Genomic DNA, 16,818 nt, shown 5'->3' with positions numbered 1-16,818 from the left:
CTAGTACTGATGTCATCTGATGTGCTGTCATTTGGATGACCTGTTAAGCTGAGGCCCAGATATCATGTATTGGTAATTCAGGTGGTTATTGAAGATTCAGTTGCATCATTGGAAGAATAACTGTCCTGACTAACATTCCTCGCTCACCCAAACACCAGTTAATTGATTGTTCATCTCGTTGCTGTTGTCGATCGTGCTGGTTGCAAAATGGCGGCCACTTTTGTCTACTAACAGGTCACTGTACTTAAGGTAATTTCATCATATATGTAGCACTTTGAGACATCTTCAGAGATGTGAGAAGTTCCTGTATAAATGCAAGCCTTTTCTTAAATTTAATATTCCAAAAATGTTTGATTTGACACCACAGGATGCAGCACAGAAACAGGCCATTCGGCCCAACAGGTCTATGCTGGTGTTTATACTCTACACGAGCCTCCTCCCACCTTGCTTCATCCCACCCTATCAACATATCCTTCAATTCCTTTCTCCCTCATGTGTTTATCTAGCTTCTTCTTTAAATGCATCTACGCTATTCGCCTCAACTACTCCATGTGGTAGCAAGTTCCACATTCTCACCATTGATGTGGATATAGGGAGAAAAAAAATTCAAAGATGGAGGAATTGGAGTGGAGATATTTATCATATTCCATGGTATACTTTTAAAAATTGTTATTTTTGCATCCCAAGCAAATAGTTGAACCTGCTTTGTAATACTGTACGTTTGGAACTATAATTACTTTTGGTATCCTTTCAAAAGAAGTCTGTGTGGATCCACAATAAAGCATTCAGTAGGGATTATTTTGGTCATATTGAGAAAAGGGGTTAATTTTAACCTAACTCACATCTGACAGGATCAGGTGGAAGGCTGGTTTTACACCCTGCCCAATTTTACTCTCCATTTGAAGTCAATCAAGAGCAATATTGGGTGGGGTGTAAAACCACCAATCCAGTGGGTTTCCTGCCCGGTGAATTAGGTTAAAATTACCCTCATAATTTTTCATGCACTTAATTCTTGTTATAAGTTCAGTTGTGTTTTATTTGATGTAACTTCCCATTTTTTAAAAATCCCACTCGTCGTCGTCCAGTGTCTTGTAACATCACTTCTTCTCACTGATACGCAAAAATGCTTGAGAAATGGCTTATTTAAACTTTGAATTTCCACGGAAACAGTCTAGCATTTACTCATGACTGAAAGACTCTTTTGAGGCTGTCGGGTAGCTATGTTACTTTGGCTGCTGCAATTCATAATAAGAGAGGGGGTTGGGGTGGTCATTGGTTGGCCTGCTTTGCCAGTTTGCACCCTGCTGAATAAATCTAGGCTTTTTTTTTTCCCCCTCAGTTGTTCAACTATTTATTGATTCTTTACTATGCATATTTTGCAGCACCTACCTTTTTAAACTATTGGCTCCATTCATAGATCACATCCTGTTTCAAGAGCATGTGTATATAATGGATATCTGTCCATTTAGCAGAACAGTCATAGGCGTCCTGCACAACTCTCCATCTGTGATTGCGTGAAATTCCACTCCAGTGACATGAACAGGGAGTGTTCCCCACGACCGCTGGCATTCATGATATCACTATTCATGCTGTCTAGAACTTCCCCAGTGTGACGGGATGTGGAGATGCCGGTGATGGACTGGGGTGGACAAATGTAAGGAATCTTGCAACACCAGACGAAGGAGAAAGCCTCCGAAAGCTTGTGATTTTCAAATAAAACTGTTGGACTATAACCTAGTGTGACAGGATGTCAGTTCCCCAGGCTGCTCCTAATCAACAGTTTTAAAACTTGAAATGTGGCATTAGAGTTTCTGAAGGGCACTAAGTGTACAGATCTTTGCATGATATTTATAATTACACGACTATTCAGTAGAATAAACAATGTTTTTAAAACTAATTTACCTACAATATAAGATGTATTAAGATAAATGATTTGGGATCATAGTTTTGATCCATGGTAAGCTGGATGACTTGCTATATTTATAGAGAGGAATGTTCTGCTGAAAAAAATGGAGCAGTAATTAGGGGAGTGATGTTGGGCTGGTGAGCTGTCGTGATTCATTGCCCTAGGGTGTCGGTTCTGGGGATGTTTCTGATCTATGTACATCAGCTGGATTCAAAAACTCAGTGTGAGTTGTTCAGATTTGCAGATGATACCAGGCTCAGGGAGTGGGCAGTCGAGACTGTGATTAAAAGGGGCTGAAGAATCTCGGAAGGACCTAGACAGTATTTGCAAGTGGGCAGAACTATGGCAGATGAAATTCAAGACAGAAGTGCAAGCTCTTTCACACTGGAAAGGAAAAGGGTGAATATGAATGGTGTTGAACTAGTTGGGAGAGGCTGGGACTCTACACTGAACAGAGTTAGTCATTACATAGCAACAATTAACAAAGCAAACGGAATGCTGAACTAACTATATCACCAAGTCACTCTGGTTGAAATTTGAGGTTTTCATGCAGAATCTGTATAATGCTCTGCACAGGCCTCAACTTGAAAACAGTTTTCAGTTCTGGCCACTGAGGCACAAGATCAATGCCCAGGAAATGATGATTGTAAACAAATTTACAACACCAAGTTATAGTCCAACAATTTTATTTTAAAATTCACAAGCTTTCGGAGGCTTCCTCCTTCCTCAGGTGAATGTCAAGAAATCCTCGACCTCTCGCATTTATAAATCACAGAACAATACCTGGTGATTACAGAAAGTCTTTTCAACTGCCTGTTGCCAAGGCAACCAAAGTGTTCAGACAGATAGGTGTTACCTACAGGGCCACCGAATATACAAACGGCCAGAACAAAAAAAACAGAGAGAGAGAGAGAGAGAGGCAGAAATATCCGGAAGGAAAAGACAGCAATTGACCCGTTATATTAAAAACAGATAGCTTTTGTTCGCTGGTGGGGTTACGTGTAGCGTGACATGAACCCAAGATCCCGGTTGAGGCCGTCCTCATGGGTGCGGAACTTGGCTATCAATTTCTGCTCGACGATTTTGCGTTGTCGTGTGTCTTGAAGGCCGCCTTGGAGTACGCTTACCCGAAGGTCGGTGGCTGAATGTCCTTGACTGCTGTAGTGTTCCCCGACTGGGAGGGAACCCTCCTGTCTGGAAATGATGACGGGAGATGAGGCTGATCTCTAGTGTCATAGGACTGAGTTACAAGGCAGTTTAGAAAAACATGGGACTCCGGCTTTTAAAGGAAACATATGAGAGGGAACCTTGCAGAGGTATACAAGATCTGAAGTGGAATAATCCTGAGTATCGTTTCAAGTTAATACATGACTGTTCAACAAAGGGCATAAGTTCTTAAACAAGAGGCAAATCAAGACTGATGTTAGGGAGAGCTTCATGGAAAGTGGTTCAAGTAGCAGAGGCAAAAACTTTGGAGTCATTGAAGAGGCAATTGGATGCTGTGTTTGGAGAGGGATGGCAATTGTAGGTTTCTATGGAAGGACAGCCCTGAATGGCCAGCTTCATCGGTACTGAACTTTGTGCAGCAATTTAAGGCCACAAAATCCAATTTAAGTAAACACGCGCTCAGATCAGGGAACTTGGCACATTTAAATGTGCTTGTCACTTTCACACTGCAGCTCAGTTATCCTGGATTTGAAGATTGTTTTTGCATCTGTAGGAATCTGCGTGAGCTAGGGTACCGCTCCTAATATAATTACTTGTGGATCTCCTGTAACTTTGCCTGCGGATAGCCAGGGCAAAGCAAATTTACCTCCAGCGCTTAAGCGGTGCTATAGGTATAGACCTGTAGCTTGTGAAGCTTTGTGTAGCGGTTGAAGTGTGTAGCAGTAGGTGTGACTTGTGTCACAGAATAATGATGCCCAAATAAGGGGTGTATGACATAGAAAATTTGACGTGTGGATAGATGTAACAAATTAGATGTGCATGCATTTCCTGCCTTATGGCACATTTAACATTGTGAGTTCAAGTCTGCCTTAGATACCTTTTTCGATTCAGTGGTGTCAGATGCTCCCATAAACAGTTTGGGCACCTTTTTATGGGAATTCACTCTCTCTGCCCTATATGTACTTCTTTCAATTTACTATACTGTATGCGCTGCACACAATGCGGTCTCCTCTGCATTGGCGCGACCAAACGCAGACTGGGTGACCCTGACCTGCCGGTCGCTTGCCATTTTAATTCCCCCTCCCACTCCTACTCTGACCTCTCTGTCCTCGGCCTCTTACACTGTTCCAACGAAGCTCGAGGAACAGCACCTCATCTTTCGTTTAGGCACTTTACAACCTTCCGGACTCGACATTGATTTCAATAACTTCAGATCATAACCACTGCTCCTATTTTTTTCGGTCAGCTACTGCTGGTAATGGTTCTGCTGCTGCCAATTACAGCTACTCTTGATCAATCTTCCCCCCCCCCCCCCCCCCACTTTTCCCTGGCTTGCTCAAAAACTTTAACTCTTTCAGCATCTTCCAGTTCTGACGAAAGGCCTTCGACCTGAAACATTAACTCTGTTTCTTTATCCACAGATGCTGTCTGACTTGCTGAGTTTCTGTTTTTATTTCAGATTTCCAGCATCTACAGTATTTTGCTTTTGATTTTTGCCCTATATCTCTATGTACAATAGCAAGACCCGGTTTGGGGGAGACGTGGGCGCGGTATGGGAGGGTCGCAATACTTCCCCCAGCGATCCGGGTCAGAGATTGTACAAAAGAGATGTGTACACGTATGTCTTCAATCTCTCTGGGCGGTCAGAGCTAACACTTGGATGAGGTAAAGTTTGGTTGGAATCGTGCGATGAGCATTTCAATCAACCAGTACGTCTTGTATTCGGGTAATGATACAAAATAGAGTATGTGACACTATCCCACTTTTTGGTGGGTCGCCTTACTTAACTAAAACAGAATAATCCACTTGCGTTCTGCCCGACAGTCCTGGGGGAGAAACTTCTCTCTTCACAGACTTTTTCTGCCAGGCTGCCTGCCTGTGTCTTTTTTTTAAAAAAAAACGATTGCCTTTTGATTTCAGTTTTTTTTTAAAAAAAACTGACTGCATTAGTTTTTAGTCAACGGAGCAGAGTCCATCAGTCTAACTCAGTTATGACCCCTGCTGAGTTCAAATGAGCGTGAAAGTCTCTGGAATGTCACGGTTTTTTCCCCCTATCTCCCGGATGCCAGTTTTAGATGCCCTGTTTTCTGGAACAATTGTCCAGAATTTGCTGGAGTGGGGCATCGTGCCCCGTTAGTTAGACTTATTTGTGCACGTTTAGGTTTTAACTTTTTTTTTGCCCCCAGCGTTGTTGGAAGTGCAAACTCATAGCGAGGGAAACGGGGCATGTGGGACCTTAGTGAACGACGGGACCAACAGTCTATCGCCTCAATCCATGAGATTACAGGATTGAGAAATAAACAGCAACAACTGAAGGAGGGTGAATTAGAGCCAAATCAGGTACAGAAAGAGAAATAGAGAAGGAAAGAAAGAATGAATCAGGAGAGAGGGAAAAAAAAAGTCAGGAAAGTAAGGGGGGAAAAGAATTAAAATTTGACGTTTTTGAAATTTAAAAAAAAATTCACAACCAGAAGGAATAAGATTCTACACACTTTTTTAAATAATTGTCTACTTTCTGGGCAAGAGAGGCTGATTGGCAGTCAATTATCACATCATTTAAAGGGTACTTACGCTGTTAATTACAAGACTTAACTTTCTGTGGCGCGTTTAATGGCAAATTAATGTGCAAAGGCAGCAACTTCATGAAAATTATGGGGAGGTTCTCGCGACACTAACAACCGAGCGGCGCAAACTGGCCAGCAACATGTGGCGATTCGCAACGAGTTGCTGGCCGATTTTGCACATTAATAATGGCATGCGTTGTTCAGATGCCATTATTTTTTTCAGCAAAATCTGGCCCATTATGTTTTGGAATCGACAAAAATGGAGCAGAATTAGTTGACAATCTGACGGGAAAGGAACATCCTACGAATAGTGACCATAGTATGATTGATTGAATTTGAGTTTTGATATATATTACTGACTTGGGTGTACAAGGCACAATTTCAAAATTTGCAGATGACACAAAACTTGGAAGTAGAGGATATAGACAGGCTGGTGGAATGGGTGGACATGTGGCAGATGAAATTTAATGCAGAGAAGTGTAAAGTGATACATTTTGGCAGGAAGAACGAGGAGAGGCAATATAAACTGAATGGTACAATTCTATAGAGGGTGCAGGAAAAGAGAAACCTGGGTGTATATGTGCACAAATCTTTGAAGGTGGCAGGACAGGTTGAGAAAGTAGTTTTTTAAAAAAGCATATGGATTCTTGGGCTTTATAAATAGAGGCATGGAGTACAAAAGCAAGGAGGTTATGATGAATCTTTATAAAGCACTGGTTTGGCCACAACTGGAGAATTGTCCTATTCTGGGCACCGCACTTTAGGAAGGAAGTGAAGGCCTTAGGGAGGGTGCAGAAAAGATTTGCTGGAATGGTTCCAGGGATGAGGGACTTCAGTTATATGAATAGACTGGAGAAGCTGGGGTTGTTTTCCTCAGAGCCGAGAAGGTTAAGAGGAGATTTGATAGAAGTGTTCAAAATCATGACTGGTTTAGATAAAGTGAATAAAGAGAAACTATTCCCATTGGCAGAAGGGTCGAGAACCAGAGGACATAGATTTAAGGTGATTGGTAAAAGAACCAAAGGCGACATGAGGAAAAACTTTTTTAAGCAGCGAGTAGTTATGATCTGGAATGCGCTGCCTGAATGGGTGGTGGAAGCAGATTCAATTGTGGCTTTCAAAAAGGAATTGGACAAATACTTGAAGGAAAAAAAATTGCAGGGCTATGGGGAAAGAGCAGGGGAATGGAACTATCTGGATTGCTCTTACAAAGAGCCAACATGGGCTCAATGGGCCAAATGGCCGCCTCCTGTGCTTTAACCATTCTGATTGTAAGGGGTGAGAAATGAATTGACCACAGTAAACTGGACTGGATTGTTAATGGGTAAACTTACAGACGAACAGTGGGAAGTATTCAAAGAAGTATTTGGTATGATACAAACCCCCAAGAAGGCAAAAGCTGCACTTGTGTAGTTATGTAATTATGGTCAAGAAATGAAATAGGAGACAGTATCAAGCTTAAAAGAAAATGCTTACACAAATGCAAGGAAAAGTGGAAATCCAGCGGACTGGGAGAGCTATAAAAAAAGCAACATATTAAGAGACCGAGTGTGCTATTGGGGAATGTGGGCCCATTAAAGACCCATGAGATGCAAGTGAGATTATAAGGAAATCGCAGACTTGTTAATACTTTGTATCTGTTTTCACAGTGGAGGAAGAGCACAAAATGCCAGCTGTACAAGGGAACCGAAAAATAAGTCAAAGCGAGGAACTTAGTGGAGTCTCATTATTTAAAGTCTCATTATTTAAATAAAAAGGACTTAATATAGAGAAAGGTCCAGGACCTGATGAATTCCATCCCAGGGTATTAGAAGAAACCAGTGAGGAAATTGTAGATTTAAACCAGTGAGGAAATTGTAAATTGTAGGGTACGGTAGCATAGTGGTTATGTTACTGGGCTAGTAATCCAGAGGGCTAGTAAAAAAATCTCGCTCAAGAAGGCGGCTCACCACCACCTTCTCAAGGGCAATTAGGGATGGGCAATAAATGCCGGCCTTGCCAGTGACGCCCACATCCCGTGAACGAATAAAAAAAAAAATGTGCTTGTCATAACTTTCCAAAGCTCTAGATGCTGGAATTGTTCCTTGGAAAATTGCATATGTCACACCATTATTTAAGTAGTGAGGGGGAAACCAGATAACTGCAATTGTGGCGAAGATTGCAGTAACTATCATCAGGGACAGAGTAACTGAGCGCTTGGATGAACTGTTCAAAGAGAGTCATGATGGATTTTTGAAGGGTATGTCATGTCTGACTAATCTAATAGAATTTTTTTTAAGGCGATCACCAGCATGGTGACTAGGAGAGTGTGTATATATGGACTTCCAGAACACATTTGATCAGGTTCTGCGCAAGAGATTAGCCCAGATAGTCCTGTCAAAATAACGGTGAAGCTAATGGCACTCTCTGTTATTTATGCGCAAATTGCACAGCAACTTTCAGCGTGGAGCAGATGCGCGGTTAAATGCGAAAATAATAAAGTTGTTTGAGTTGAGCCGCTCTGCCGTTAGCTTCACGAAAACGGCATCTCGCTGCCTGCCTCACCATTGAAATACATTGAACGGCGTGAAGTTGCTGTATTTGCGCGGTAGATGTGAACTAAACTCGCCGCAGAAAGTTAGGGCTTGTCCATCTCAGTCTAAGTATTTTTTTTTATGGCGTGCTAAGTGTTAATTACTGCCAAACAAGCGCTCTGGCACTAAAATTAGCCATTACCAGTGTGGAGTGTGGCCTAACGGGTTAAATCACGATGGGTTGCATAAACTTAGTTTGTATTCCCTTGAGTTTAGACGGTTGAGGGATGATCTAATCGAGGCCTTCAAAATGATAAAGGGATTTGATAGGGTAGATACAGATAAACTATTTCTCTTGGTGGGGGACTCGAGAACAAGGGGCATAATTATAAAATTAGAGCTAGGCCAATTAGGAGTGAAATCCAGAACCACTATTTCACGCAAAGGGTAGAGGATATCAGAAACTCTCTCTCCCAAAAGGCTGTGGATGGCTGGGACAATTGAAATTTTCAAGACTGAGGTTGATAGATATTTATTAGGTAAGAGTATCAAGGGATATGGAGCAATTAAATCAGATCTGGAGGTACAGATCTGTTTTAATGGTGGTACAGGCACAATGGGCTGAATGGCCTACTCCTCATAGAGTTATACGGCACGGATAGAGGCCCTTCGGCCCATCGTGTCCGCGCCGGCCATCAAGCCCTGTCTAATCTAATCCCATATTCCAGCATTTGGTCCGTAGCCTTGTATGCTATGGCATTTCAAGTGCTCATCCAAATGCTTCTTGAATGTTGTGAGGGTTCCTGCCTCCACAACCCTTTCAGACAGTGAGTTCCAGACTCCAACCACCCTCTGGGTGAAAAAGTTCTTTCTCAAATCCCCTCTAAACCTCCCGCCTTTTACCTTGAATCTATGTCCCCTTGTTATAGAACCCTCAACGAAGGGAAAAAGCTCCTTAGTATCCATCCTATCTGTGCCCCTCATAATTTTGTACACCTCAATCATGTCCCCCCTCAGCCTCCTCTGCTCCAAGGAAGACAAACCCAATCTTCCCAGTCTCTCTTCATAGCTGAAGCGCTCCAGCCCTGGTAACATCCTGGTGAATCTCCTCTGCACCCTCTCCAAAGCGATCACATCCTTCCTGTAGTGTGGCGACCAGAACTGCACACAGTACTCCAGCTGTGGCCTAACCAGTGTTTTATACAGCTCCATCATAACCTCCTTGCTCTTACATTCTATGCCTCGGCTAATAAAGGCAAGTATCCCATATGCCTTCTTTACCACCTTATCTACCTGTTCCGCCGCCTTCAGGGATCTGTGAACTTGCACACCAAGATCCCTCTGTCTTGCCCAGGGTCCTCCCATTCATTGTGTATTCCCTTGCCTTGTTAGTCCCTCCAAAGTGCATCACCTCGCATTTTTCCGGGTTAAATTCCATTTGCCACTGTTCCGCCCATCTGACCAACCCATCTATATCGTCCTGCAGACTGAGGCTATCCTCCTCGCTATTTACCACCCTACCAATTTTTGTATCATCAGCGAACTTACTGATCATACCTTTTACATTCATATCCAAGTCGTTAATGTAGACCACAAACAGCAAGGGCCCCAGCACAGATCCCTGTGGTACCCCACTGGCCACAGGCTTCCAGTCACAAAAACAACCTTCGACCATCACCTCTGCCTTCTGCCACTAAGCCAGTTTTGTAGCCAAAGTGCCAAGGCACCCTGGATTCCATGGGCTCGTACCTTCTTGACCAGTCTCCTGTGGGGGACTTTATCGAAGGCCTTACTGAAATCCATGTATACCACATCCACTGCGTTACCCTCATCCACACGCCTGGTCACCCCCTCAAAAAATTCAATCAAATTAGTCAGACATGATCTTCCCTTGACAAAGCCATGTTGACTATTCCTGATTAATCCTTGCTTCTCCAAGTGGAGACTAATTTTGTCCTTCAGAATTTTTTCCAATAATTTTCCTACCACTGATGTTAGGCTCACTGGCCTGTAGTTCCCCGGTTTTTCCCTACTCCCCTTCTTGAATAATGGTACTACATTAGCGGTTCTCCAGTCCTCTGGCACATCCCCTGTGGCCAGAGAGGTTCTGAATATATGTGTCAGAGCCCCCGCAATCTCCTCCTTTGCCTCACACAGTAGCCTGGGATACATTTCGTCCGGGCCTGGGGATTTATCCATTTTTAGCCCTGCTAAAACCGCCAATACCTCCTCCCGCTTGATGTTAATATGTTCGAGTATATCACAGTCCCCCTGCCGTATTTCTATGTCTACATCGTCCTTCTCCATAGTGAAAACAGATGCAAAAAATTCATTTAGAACCCCTCCTACACCTGCCGGCTCCACACACAGATTGCCATTTTTGTCCCTAATGGGCCCTATTTTTTCCCTAGTCATCCTCTTACCCTGAATATACTTATAAAACATCTTAGGATTTTCCTTTATTTTGCTCGCCAGTGTTATTTCATGGCCCCTCCTTGATCTCCTAATTTCTTTTTTAAGTATCCCCCTGCACTTTTTGTACTCCTCTAGGACTTCCTCCGTCTTTAGCCTTTTGTATCTGCCAAAAGCCCTCCTTTTTTTCCTAATCCATTCTCGTATATCCCCTGACATCCAAGGTTCCCTGGAGTTCTTGGAACCACCCTTGACCTTTACGGGAAAATGTTGCCATTGTATGGTCTCAATCTCCCTTCTGAAAGACTCCCATTGCTCCGATGCGGATTTTCCTACAAGCAGCTGATCCCAGTCCATTTTGGCCAGATCCTGCCTTATCCTATTAAAATCGGCCTTCCCCCAATTTAGAACCTTTATTTCCGGCCCCTCCCTATCCTTTTCCATGACCACCTTAAATCTCACCGAATTATGGTCACTGTCACCAAAGTGCTCACCTACTAGCACTTCTTCCACTTGGCCGGCCACATTCCCTAGAATTAGGTCCAGTACCGCCCCCTCTCTTGTAGGACTTTCTACATGCTGGCTCAAAAAGCTCTCCTGGATGCACGTTAAGAATTTTGTACCCTCTCAGCCTTTTACACTCTTGAGTATCCCAGTTAATATTGGGGAAGTTGAAATCCCCCACTATTATTACCCTATTATTTGCACAATTTTCTGAGATTTGCCTACATATCTGTTCCTCTATCTCCCCCTGACTGTTTGGGGGCCTATAGTACACTCCCATCAAAGTGCTTGCCCCCTTTTTGTTTTTAAGCTCCACCCATATGGCCTCATTAGAGGACTCCTGCTCCTGTTTGAAATCTAACGAACACTTGCTGTGACTTTAACCCTTTTTTAATATAAACTTTAACTTAAAAGCATTTTTGAAATGACTCATATATATATATATATATATATATAAATCCTATCCATGGAAAAATGGTTAAACGTTCCAGAAGTGATAGTCGTGCTTAACTTTAGGCAAATATATTCTATACAAATTTCTTAAAGCTGGTTGGTTCATATGCAAATTTCTTCCAAGTTTATTTTAAGAGCCGATTATTTTGAATGTGCAGAGAAACTCCCTCAACAGCAGACAATATCTAACACAAGAAATTCCCTCAGCAGAAAATATCTAATTAGCACAAGATTCAGAATGACTGTAGCCTATGACTTCAAAGTAATCTTAGCAATCATACTTTTAAAAAAAAAAGTCGCTACATATTTTATCCTGAGTTCTGAATTGCAGCTTGAAGAGTTCTGGTCTTGCCCTACACAATTCTCACCAAACAATTAACAACAATTTGCATTTATATAAGAAATTGGAGCAGGAGTAGGCCATCCGGCCCCTCGAACCTGCTCCACCATTCAACAAGATCATGGCTGATCTTCTACCTTAACGCCATTTTCCTGCACTATCCCCATATCCCTTGATGACTTTAATATCTAGAAATCTATCGATCTCTGTTTTGAATGTACTCAATGACTGAGCCTCTACAGCCTTCTGGAGTAGAGAATTCCAAAGATTCACCACCCTCTGAGTGAAGAGGTTTCTTCTCATCTCGGTCCTAAATGGCCTACCCTTTATCTGAGATTGTGACCCCTGGTTCTAGATCCCCAGCCAGGGGAAACATTCTCCCTGCATCTACCCTGTCGAGCCCTGTAAGAATTTTGTGTGTTTCAATGAGATCACCTCTCATTCTTCTAAACTCTAGAGAATACAGGCCTAGTCTACTCAATCTCTCCTCATACAACAACAGGAATCAGTCTGATGAACCTTCGTTGCACTCCCTCTATGCCAAGTATATCCTTTCTTGGGTAAGGAGACCAAAATTGTACACAGTACTCCAGGTGCGGTCTTACCAAGGCCCTGTATAATTGCAGTAAGACATCTTTGCTCCTGTACTCTCATCCTCTTGCAATAAAGGCCAGTATAGTGTCTTTAACATTGTAAAACATCCCAAGGTGCTTCACAGGAGCGATCATTAAACAAAATTTGACACTGAGCCACATAGAGATATTCGGATAGGTGACCAAAAGCCTGGTCAAAGAGGTAGGTTTTAAGGAGTGTCTTAAAGGAGGAGAGCGATGCGGAGAGGTTTAGGGAAGGAATTCCAGAACTTAGGGCCTAGGCAGCTGAAGGCACGGTTTCCAATGGTGGAGCGATTTTAAAATCGGGCATGCGCAAGAGGAGGGTTGTAGGTCTGGAGGAGGTTAGAGAGAAGGAGGGGTAAGGCCATGGAGGGATTTGAAAACAAGGATGACAATTTTAAAATTAGAGTGGCAAATCACAACATAACAGATACAGAATGTGCCAGTGGATAGGCACTGCACCCCCTCTAAGGCCAGTATATCCTTCATGAGGTCTGGTGCCCAGATCTGAATGCAGTACTCCAGATGCGCTCTAACCAGAGCTCTGTGCAGCTGTAGCATATCTTCCACCCCATTTGTATTCCAGCTCCCTTGGTGAAGGCCAACATTCCATTAGCATTTTAAATTATTTTTTTGTACTCGTCCACTAGTTTTTAATTTCTGTAAATGGACCCCTGAATCTCTCTGCTCCTCCACAGTTCCTGGTCGCTCTCCATTCAGAAAATACTCTTATCCTTTCTGTGGATAAATGGTCAAAAAATCCGGAGTTGTGACAGCAGGATACCGCTGAAAGTAACAAAAAAAGACGAGTTAAATCAGGATGCTTGGGTTTTAAAAACCTGAAGGTTATAGGAGGAAGAGGAGATTGAAGCCAATAAGAAGTTCTATGGTATTGAGATTCGGGGATGAGTTAAAAGTTGGAGAGACTATATGAGAGTCTCGAGTCCAACGGTGGGTGTGTAGTTGGTGTGAGGAGTTGCTAATGAAGCCAGTTTACTTTCCCAAAATTAAATGGAAGGGGAGAGTCGTCCCTGCTGAATATTACTGGTTGCTGCTTTGGAAACGTGGTGGTGGCCGAGAGCTGGTTGCTGTTTCTTGGATAGTTGGTCTGTGACACTGGGAGATTAAATTAGGGGAAAGGGAGAGAGGCTACCTTTTTTGAGTGAGGAAAGTCAAATCATGGTGGTTTCAATCTTGATGCTGTGCTTCATGAAGATTTTTCCCAAAAACCTACTGTTCTAAATATCTCACTTTAAAAGACAAGAGCTGTGTTCAGTGACTTGAGATGTAGGTCGGTGTTTGACACGAGTGCTGCTGCATGTTTTCGATAATGTCTTTTACCTTTTTTATTGGTAGGTTTTGGAAAAACTGAGGCCGTATTTATGTGATAAAGTTATCGCAGAAAGACACTTTGATTACTTGCGAGCAAAAAAGATACTGTCCAAGGAAGATGTGGAAGAAATTTCTTACCAGATTTCAAGCCGGCGAAGGGCAGGAAAACTACTGGATCACCTAACGGAAAACCCGAAAGGCCTGGATACTCTAATCAATTCCATCAGGCGTGAAGGGACGCAGACCTTCCTCGTCCAGAGAATAACGGATGAGGTGCAGAAATTTAAAAATGAAAAACTGATCCAAAAAGGTAAAGAAAAAAAATTGTTTCTTCTTCTTCCTCTTCAAAGCCTGTGTGAATGTTTCTTCTCCCTGGGGAATAGAATGGAACTTCCATTATCTTTAGGTTATCTGCCATAATTTTCACAGGACAAGGCCTTGTGCGTGGCATTGCCTTTTCAGCACAACTTTTTAGTTAGTTGTAATTTTTGATAAATTGAGCTACAGGTTTGTTTTTGTAGGATGCTTGTTTTCGTCTCCCGTGTCTATGGGTGGGGTCTGATCATACCATTAACGCGAATCCAGAATTGATATACGTGACAATTTAATCTCCTGTGGCCGTGCTCGCAGTTGGTAGGAAATTCTATGGCCTAGAATTTGCTGGAGTGGGGCATAGTTAGTTAGACTTGTTCCTGCACCCTTCAGCTCAAAAAAAAAACATTTTGTCCTCAAAGTTGCTGGAAGCGCGAGCTGCAAAGGCAACAGGGCATCTGGGACCTTGGTGAACGACGGGACCAACAGTGTATCTCCTTAAACAATAAGATTCAAGGGTTGAGAAATAAACAGAGGAAGGACTGAGAAGGAGGGTGAATTGGAGTCAAATCAGGTACAGGAAGAGAAATAGAGAAAGATTGGATTGAGAGAGAGAGAGAGAGAGGGAAAAAAAGAGACAAAAGAAAACACATTTAATAATAATAATATGCAAATGCTGCAACTTTGTGAAAATCACGGGGAGGTTAAGGGTGCGATGCCATTTTCGCGAAGATAACGGCGGAGCGGCACAAATCAGCCAGCAACTTGTGATTCGCAATTCACGCGGTATCTCTTCCTCGCCACAAGTTGCTGGCCGATTCACGTGTTAATAACGGCGTGCGTTGTTCAGACGCTGTTATTTTCTCGGCAAATTCTGGGCCATTGTCTTTTCACTGTATTTGTAACTGGCTAAGATGTTAAAGCACCACCTCTGGAGCCAATAAGAACAGCAGGCATTACCATTACAGCAGAACCCATTGATTTCAGTATAGTGGGGGTGTGATAGCACTACAGATAGATAGGTAATGAAGGTTTCACTGATTACTGACTTTTTAAGCTAACTGAATTGCTTTATAATCTAAGCAAGTAACGTTGTATTTTATTCCTGCTCCATAATTTGAGGCACTCGTTGCTGCCTCCTTATGAGCAGCAACCCTAACTGCCCCATCCTTGTCTCTCGCCGACCTTCCCACCCAGCGCTCCCACTGGGGGCTAATCTTGCCAACCTCCTTTCTGTCCCGAATGTTGGTAAACTTGCAAGCGACGCCCTTGCCATCGATGAGCTTATTGTGGATCATTGATTGACATCGTGGCCTTGATGGAAACTTAGCTCATGGGTGATGACATCTTTCCCCTGCTGAAGCCTCCCTGCCTGGCTGCACCTTCCACCACCTGCCCTGTCCGGTGGTGGTATGGCCCTCATCACCAAATTTCACTTTGGACTGTTCCCTCTACTCCTCTGTCACCATATCCTCCTTTACTCCATCCCTTTCACCTCTCATAGAATGGTTACAGCACAGATGGAGGCCAGAAGGCATTCGACAAGGTGCCACATAAAAGATTATTGCTCAAGATAAAGAATTACTGGATTGGGGGTAATATTCTGGTATGTGTGGAGGATTGGTTATCTAACGGGAAGCAGAGAGTTGGGATAAATGGTCCGTTCTCGGACTGGCAACCAGTAGCCAGTGGTGTTCCGCAGGGCTCTGTGCTGGGTCCCCAACTCTTTACAATCTATATTAACGATTTGGAGGAGGGGACCGAGTGTAACATATCAAAGTTTGCAGATGATACAAAGATGGGAGGGGAAGTAGAGAGTGAGGAGGTCATAAAAAACCTACAAGGGGATATGGACAGGCTGGGTGAGTGGGCGGAGATTTGGCAGATGAAATACAATATTGGAAAATGTGAGGTTATGCACTTCGGCAGGAAAAATCAGAGAGCAAGTTATTATCTTAATGGCAAGAAACTGGAAAGTACTGCAGTACAAAGGGATCTGGGGGTCCTAGTGCAAGAAAATCAAAAAGTTGGTATGCAGGTGCAGCAGGTGATCAAGAAGGCCAACGGAATGTTGGCTTTTATTGCTAGGGGGATAGAATATAAAAACAGGGAGGTATTGCTGCAGTTATATAAGGTATTGGTGAGACCGCACCTGGAATACTGCATACAGTTTTGGTCTCCATACTTAAGAAAATACATACTTGCTCTCGAGGCAGTACAAAGAAGGTTCGCTCGGTTAATCCCGGGGATGAGAGGGTGGACATATGAGGAGAGGTTGAGTAGATTGGGACTCTACTCATTGGAGTTCAGAAGAATGAGAGGCGATCTTATTGAAACATATAAGATTGTGAAGGGGCTTGATCGAGTGGATGCGGTAAGGATGTTCCCAAGGATGGGTGAAACTAGAACTAGGGGGCATAATCTTAGAATAAGGGGCTGCTCTTTCAAAACTGAGATGAGGAGAAACTTCTTCACTCAGAGGGTAGTAGGTCTGTGGAACTTGCTGCCCCAGGAAGCTGTGGAAGCTACATCATTAAATAAATTTAAAACAGAAATAGACAGTTTCCTAGAAGTAAAGGGAATTAGGGGTTACGGGGAGCGGGCAGGAAATTGGACATGAATTTAGATTTGCGGTTAGGATCAGATCAGCCATGATCTTATTGAATGGCGGAGCAGGCTCGAGGGGCCGATTGGCCTACTC

The 16,818-nt window shown here is 43.1% G+C and overlaps 1 protein-coding gene across 2 annotated transcripts in view; it reads left to right on the top strand.

The window, feature by feature from the left end:
- The window catches only part of bcl10 (BCL10 immune signaling adaptor), a 44,832-nt gene that overhangs the window by 10,901 nt on the left and 17,113 nt on the right, over nucleotides 1-16,818 (top strand). For both annotated transcript variants that reach the window (XM_067989811.1, XM_067989810.1), the window contains exon 2: nucleotides 13,830-14,115. In XM_067989811.1, the coding sequence (XP_067845912.1) occupies nucleotides 13,830-14,115 (286 nt within the window). The remainder of the gene's footprint in view (nucleotides 1-13,829; nucleotides 14,116-16,818) is intronic.

The sequence above is a fragment of the Heptranchias perlo genome, chromosome 9, assembly GCF_035084215.1.
Source record: "Heptranchias perlo isolate sHepPer1 chromosome 9, sHepPer1.hap1, whole genome shotgun sequence".
NCBI lineage: Eukaryota > Metazoa > Chordata > Chondrichthyes > Hexanchiformes > Hexanchidae > Heptranchias > Heptranchias perlo.
This window is presented reverse-complemented; position numbering and strand designations above follow the sequence as displayed.